Below are 7,768 nucleotides of genomic sequence, written 5' to 3'. Positions count from 1 at the left end.
AGTAGGCTGTGGGGGTTTTCAAACTTTTTTGACTTAGGGCACCTTAACGTTTTCATCCACGGCACCCCTGAATTACACTGTTAAGTTTTAACATCTTACATCATATTACTCAACGTAAATATGCACATCTTTCCACCTGAGATACGGTAGGCTATATCATGGAGAAATATCAGTTTCCATCAGAACTGGCTGAAAATAGCTTTATACTTAACCACTGGAACCCCAGCATTCCTATTCTGGGGGGTGGGTTCACCAAAAATAGCCGATCTACAAGCGTTGTGAGCATGTTGGTCTGCAATCTTTGGTGAAGAGAGTTGGCAGTAACGCAGATGGAAAAAGAACAGTACAGTGCAAATCAGGCCTTTTTTAGCATAGTGAAGTTATATTGATGTAGTGATATCGATGAATTCCAAATATTATCAAATGATTCTGCGGCACCCCTGGACTGGTATCGGTGCCACGGCACCCACTTTGGGAAACCCTGGGCTATAAATCTGCACCTGTTGACAAGTGATAATGAGATGGCACTCGTTTGCCACTCTTCAAAGCACATATGGCAGCAGCACCACTACAACACCCCCGCCCGGGGCCCGGGGCCATGCACACCACAGCGGCACACCAAACAGTGGGCGGTGATTGACTGACTGCAGGGAGACGTTCTCAGATGGAGGGCAGTGCCCCCGACAGAAGCCCCAAAGGCCATCTGCGCTGTCAGGCTATTGTAAGACGCGTGCATTAAGCTATTTTATGTCCCGCATGGATTTACTGCCAGATATGGCATGCCTTGCCTTGCAGACAAGGGAAGTACCGGTATATGGTGCTCAGGGAACACAACAATGGTAGTTTCAGTAAGTATGAGAGCTTTGTGTGGCTACTAAGCTGTGGCTTGCAATAGTGTGTACTGACTGTTTCAGTGTTTGTGTGTGTCTGTGTGTGTGTGTGTGTGTGTGTGTGTGTGTGTGTGTGTGTGTGTGTGTGTGTGTGTGTGTGTGTGTGTGTGTGTGTGTGTGAGTGTGAGAGAGAGAGCATAAGAGGATTCCAACTTGCAAACTCGGTCAAATTACATTCATATACTGGATTTGGATTTCACCTCAATAGTTTATTAAATAGTCAACATAGTCAACATAGTCATCATGAAAAAGAAAGAAAGAAAACAAAATGTCATGTTTCTTCATATTCAAGTTTTCCTTAACAATAATATCATACATTTTGACAGGTACATTTGTACACTTCCGGGGATAAATTAACACTTGCTGCGTGCATACTTATGAAGTGGCTTTATAAAAGTCACTCATGGGTAGGTTCACTGCTTAACTTTGTTTCCCTGCCAAGTAATTGGCAACTGAAGAAAGGAACTAGGAAACTCAAGAGGGCCAGGAAACACATCATGGTAATGGAGCAGGCAGGTATGAAAGGTTCACGGGCAGGTGTGTTTTTACTGTATGTCTTTATTAACACTGTCACAACATAGAGCAGATGTTGTAAGACAAATTCCCTCTGATGACAGTGAGGCTGTGTAGACTAGCCTTGTGAAGGAAAGGCTGCGATCACTAAGGATGCAGTGTGGGCTGAGCCTGGAGCCACCTGTGACAAAGCCAGTCCAGAACAATAGCCTCCTTTGTGGAACCATATGGCCTATTGATCAATGAAAACATCCATTGACTTCCACAGATGTGTACGTTTCCTATACATAAACAGAGCCTTTACAGAGTGTGGCTGTGATGCTGGGAAGGCCATGAGATGTACAGTAATCTTACCCTCCTGCCTGACATGCTGCTCTAAAAACAGGCAAAACACACTTGCTACTAAAGGTTGGTAATTCAGCCCTCAAACCTGCAAACCACAGAGCCCAAAATATCACGATGATATTCTGATCACATCTAACATTGAGGGGTGATGTTGACATTGAGATGGTTGTCAGACAGCCATGGTCGTTTCATTTTATAATTCTGTCACTCACACTGTACATATGACCTCACATGCTTTGATATTTCAAGAGGATAAGAAAACACAAATGACAGATTTTTGTATATCTGTTGTTTCATAAAAAAAAAAAACAATGGCCATGATAGCTGCAGTCATAACAATGACATTTAAGTAATACTTCATCAGCAGATTTCCAATATCGATAATCCATTCCTAACAATCCAGTGGGCTCTTTTTATGTAACAAGGAAATTAAATGTCACAGAAAATATTATCACATAGAAAAAAGCAATTTGAACAAAAGTAAAAAAAAAAAGGAAATTAAATAAATACAGTTGAAGGAAAATAAAGAACATTACCTAGACTACCTGGCTGGCATGCACACTACCACACAGCATGACATGTTCTTTTTGTTTGTTTTTGGTTCATTTCTTACATATAGCAATGTATTTACACAGTACAGTAGTATCTGCCTTTTTTTATGTCTGAACTTCAAGGTCCAAGGTGTGCCATTGTCAATGTCAGTACACACCAACGTACAACAGCAGCAATAACATACGTTGAGAATAAGGTAGCACAACTCACAGAGCTGTCCACAATGTTCACCCCAAACTCAAAAAGTCTCCTATACCAGCCAAATTAAGGCCTGGGCCTATTCTGTATAGCAAAGATGTTAATGTCCTTGCCAGTGTCCTGTCCACTGAATAGTCTCCTTTTTTTCTTCTTAAGTAGACCACGTTCATTTCTGATTAAGAATTCATTTTATAGATAACGGTCATGACTTATTCACAGAGTTGCCAAAGTGTGTCTGCTGCAGATACCGGTAAGTACATTATGTCCATTCAATGAGCCAGGCAGAGATCACGCCTCCTGCTGTGGGTTTGATTGGATGAGTTGAATTAGAGTTCCGGTTGAGAAGCATGTTGATTGGCTTAGAGACCACATCATTTTATGGCTATATGATTGGATGAACAGTAATATGATCCAGCTGGAAGACTGATTAGACAGCAGTACAGAAAGAAAGAGTAGTCAGTTTGAGGTCAGTTGGGATACACACCAGTTGTCACATTTGTCAAATTGCACTTGTATTGAATTACTCGTGCACATGGGCCTCTCCTACACATGATTATAGAGGATTAGCGTGAAGTGAACAATGTTTTTTCATCAAGGGAATGGTCACGTTGTGCTTTTTGAGCTATGACACCAAATATAAAACAAAATTCTCTCACTTACTGTGAGTCAGTGATGTTACTGCACATCAGTAGTATAGTGTTATCCATTATACAATGGATAACACTATATCGGAACGTGTCACTTAGTGCATCTCTTAGCCTTGGCAATACTGTACAGTCCCAAAGAACGACACGTGATGGTGGGAGCAGATTTAACTGAGAACCATGACCCACATTCACTCCCAAGAAGTACACAACACCCCCAATCACTACACCTGTGACACCACCAAACAACCTCATTCTGTCCTGTCTGGCCCTTGGGTGCTTATGGGTGCTCGCAGCAGAGAGATTTAAAGGCAGAGCTGAAGAGCGAAATGAAAAGGAAAGTGGGACACCAACTCTCACTGGATTCATTCATTCAACATACTTATTTCTCCTCATGTTTCGCTTCCACGTTTGATTCGACAGGGGGCTTAGAACTAGATTACCCAAGGGTGTATGTATATGAGAGTACGTGTGCATGAGTGCGTGCGTGCATAGTTCTATCCTGTCGTGGACGAGTAGTAGTACTTGTTTATCAATGCACGGTTCTTCCAGTCCAGTGTATCATCAGAGCAGAAGAATGCAAGCCTCTAGGTCCCCAACCACTATAAGATTAAGCGCTGCCTGCTTTGCCACATGCTATTGTGGGCCAGACGTCTTGGCAGAAATTGAGCATCAGCCTCTGTGGCCCTGAAACAGCTTGATGGAGCTACCGTATCTATGAGTCAAAGTGGGGTTAACCTTTAGCAGCCAGTCAGGTTTAAGATATCCTTGGAAATACCCACACATACAGTAACATTCTCTGTGGCAGTTTCCTGTACATCTCTTCAACAGTGGAGGTAAGAGAAGCAATGCTTTTGTTGAAGTTGAATGTTATTTTAGAATGCACTTGAAATGCCATGCTAGGACCGCGGTGTCTCTAGTGCTGTTTATTTAATGTTTGTACAAACAAATGGTGTTTTTATGCTGCATCCGCAACGGACTGTTCTCTGTGCACATCCTGCACACATACCGTATCCCAGTGGGCAAGGAGAGAGAGAGAGAGAGAGAGAGAGAGAGAGAGAGAGAGAGAGAGAGAGAGAGAGAGAGAGAGACATTATGATAGATACAGTATGGAGGGACAGAGAGAGCAGTGGCGTCCTGGTCTACGGGCATATTCCTGACTGACATGAGCACACACACTCAACATAAAAACAGGACTTAATTCAGAACGCCTAAAGCATAAACGCCATGGTTTCATTCAAAAGAAGAGTTCAGGGTGAGAGGGGTCTCTCAATGACACAGAAAGGAGCAGATAAGGATACACAGGTGACTGAGAAACTGGGACACATTCAGCCGCAGTGCAAAACCAACAACAAACAACTGCCTTTAACCACAAGCATAATCCATCTTTCATTTCAGCCCTGTGCTGAGGGCCACTTACGGCTACGTCTGTCTCTGATGGTGCAACGCACGCACCAACACGTGTGTGTGTGTGTGTGCGCGAGTAGTAGTGCTCAGTGCTCACACACAGGCACATTGTTTTAAGGAGGAAACGTTGCACGAGACAAGGTTTTTAACAGTGTAGTGTGTGTGTGTGTGTGTGTGTGTGTGTGTGTGTGTGTGTGTGTGTGTGTGTGTGTGTGTGTGTGTGTGTGTGTGTGTGTGTGTGTGTGTGTGTGTGTGTGTGTGTGTGTGTACAGGCTGACTGGCCCCTGCTCTGCCAGGATTAGCTGCTGAAGCTCTCTCCCATTAAAATCCTGTGGTCATTTCAACTCAGAGAATGTATAAAATGTAACCAAAAGGGTCCATTTGGGTCCACTTTCTGAGTTAAATTAACACTCTGGATTGTATATGTATGACGTGGACAATCTGGGGGCACAGGTTGAGAGGTGTGTGTGTGTGTGAGGGGGGGGGGAGGAGTTTCAGTAATCTGTTAATCTCATTAATACCACGAATGTGGATGCCCACAAGTAGTTAACAACGGATGGGGATAAACAGCTGATGGCCTTCACTACTGCCCACGGCACCAACAGGCACAAACACACACAAACACATGCACACACGCGCGCTCACACACGCGCGCGCTCGCACACGCACACTTAAAACTTTAAACTAGTTCCATTCCACTGCCACCAGGAAACCCTATGATGAGATAAGGTAGCCGGAGACATTTGAAGTCCCTGTCAGCTGAGGAAAATGACTATAATGAGGTTAACTGGCAACTGTCCCCTAAGGCCAGATGACCTTCAAAAGGCTCTGCTAAACACTAGCTGTTCTGTCGTATTGATATCAAAGCACAGAGGACCTAGTATAGTCTTAAACCACCTTTCATTTCACATAGCTTACAAGTCTCATTGGATATTCCAGCAGGAATATAATGCAAATATACAGTTACATGATAAGAGCGTCATTGATGAAGATGCCGTTCTATCTGATTGATCATAGTACAACCATCCTCTTCATGGAATATTCCTCCATATTAAGTGATGTTGGCGTTGGCATAATTCCATTCCTCTGTGGCCTAGGATGGAAATGGCTCAGTCATTTTCAGGTGGTCTAGTGGGAAAGCACTCGACTGTTGGTTGTGTGTAGAGGGGTTTTGAAGGCTCTTTTATGAGGTCACTAATGAGAGAACCGCCCCCCTAAATGAGATTCATGAGGTAAGAGTTGGATCAATGGGTTGGTGACTTGGATCAAATGGCTCTATGAGTCATGCAGAATTAAGTGAGCATAAAACACCTTGTGTCAATGAAATGTTGCAATATCACTTTTTACTCCTAAGGATCTGTCTGTGGATTGTAAGGGCAAGGGCATCAGGCATCCGATGAAATGATTTAAAAACAATACAGATAGACCTTTAAGGTCTTAACACCATCATCTGAACAGGAGAAGGGCAAAGTGTGAGAAAAAAAAAAACAAGAGGAATTTTGTGTGTGCAAGAGTGCACATGTCTGTATCAAAAAGGCAGAGGTGTGCAGGAGAGGAGTGCTGGCTGGGTTTGATCAGCCCCCCTCTCACCGATCAAGCACCCGGCTGTAGTCCTGGGGGCCACAGCCCCCCTCGCTCTTGAGTTCAGCAAAGATCTGTGTGAAAAAGTGCGGATCCGCGTTAATGCGCAGCATCTTGGAGCTGGTAGCATCAATAATGGCCAGGCAGCGGTCCCAGAAGGCCTCCTTACCAGCCTCCACCAGGAAGGGCTTGAGGGGATACGAGATTTCATTTCCCATGTAGGAGTAGGACAAGTAGAGGCAGGTGAGTAGCGTAGCCTGGAGCTCATGCTCCGAGGCCACCAGGTCCCCGTCCACGACGTCCCGACACAGCATGTAGACGAAGACCACGTTGGCCGGCGTGACGAAGGCCTGGTCCTGCCAGCCCTGCAGGAGCAGCGAGCGGTCCACGGCGCGAAGCCACAGCACCGGGTCGGCCGGGGACAGGTGCTTCAGCCGGTAACAGCGGGTGCACAGGAACTCCCCCAGACAGCGGAGGAGCTCACTCGTCGAGGCTTGGACGATGACGCGCTTAGGCGATGAGCTCACCGTACCCAGGGGGACCTGTTTGACGGGATAGGGCAGTGGCTGGGGTTTGCTGTAGCCGTAGCCATAGCCGTGGCCGTGGCCCAGGCCCAGCCCGTAGCCCAGCCCCAGGCCCAGTCCCACCGGACAATCGTAGCTGGACAAGTTGGCACACGACACAGACTTCTTCACATTCTCGCGGTTGAGGTGCAGCACGGCGTCTTTCTGGTATATGTTGATGTTGTTGTTGTTGTTGAGGGGGTCACATAGGACACCCGGACCCCCGGAGCTTTTCTTGGTGCCGCCTTTCTTCTTGGTGGAGGCCACCAGCCGCTTCCAGGTCAGCGCAGGGAGGAAGATGGACTGACCCCGTTTCAGGCCACGGTCCTTCTGGGTGTTGAGAGAGTGGCTGCTGAAGCTCGGGTAATGGTTGAGAGAGCCTGCCCGGTTATCATAGTAGCTTGATTTCCGAGAGCCAGGCGACAGTGATAATACCGTGCCCATGGTGAGTCAGTGCTTCAGAGATTAAACTGACTTAATGGGGGTTGGACAGAGGTGAGGACAGTTGATGCACAGCTCTCTCTATCTGCTCTTTTAATTATTTGACTCTGGGTTGAGATGGCCGCTGAACAGAGCAGTCAGGTGGAAAGATGTCCAAGGCAGACATGACAGCTGAACCTGGACTGTCTGTTTTAACAGAGATTTAACAGCATGTCAAATCTAAATGTCCATGATAACAGAGGCAATGTCTGCAACATAAAACAAACAAAACAGGATTGTAAGTAAAGAAACACTACTGGCATCAATTAATATGAAAAAACAGTTGTCTAGGCCTACTTGCATTATTATTTTATATAGCCTACAATCCATTTTAATTGAAATTATGGGATCTTTCATTTGATGATCAAGTTGAAAAATGTATTTGCCTATAAGGGTGAATTTATAGTAATGTAGATCACTGCTCAATAGAAAACATGTTTTTGACAATAGCCTACTGTATTCTATGCATCCTAAATTGCAGTAGCCTACAAATAGCACAGGTTTCGAAGTTTGAAACCCCCTTTCCGTACACACAACACAACTAGAACGGAACTATTACAACAGAGTATAGCCTACATTTTATGTGCAAATATTA

At 45.1% G+C, this 7,768-nt stretch overlaps 1 protein-coding gene across 1 annotated transcript; it reads right to left on the bottom strand.

Moving 5' to 3' along the window:
- Positions 1–6,135: 6,135 nt before the first annotated feature.
- On the bottom strand, positions 6,136–7,137 carry LOC308292420 (cyclin-dependent kinase 5 activator 1; the record flags this gene model as incomplete). Its single annotated transcript, XM_080734748.1, has 1 exon — positions 6,136–7,137. One exon carries the CDS (start codon positions 7,135–7,137, stop codon positions 6,136–6,138), a length of 1,002 nt encoding a protein of 333 aa, XP_080590874.1.
- Between the last annotated feature and the right edge of the window lie 631 nt (positions 7,138–7,768).

This window comes from Nannobrachium achirus (assembly GCF_963921795.1).
Source record: "Nannobrachium achirus genome assembly, chromosome: 10".
NCBI classification, from domain to species: Eukaryota; Metazoa; Chordata; class Actinopteri; order Myctophiformes; family Myctophidae; genus Nannobrachium; species Nannobrachium achirus.
This window is presented reverse-complemented; position numbering and strand designations above follow the sequence as displayed.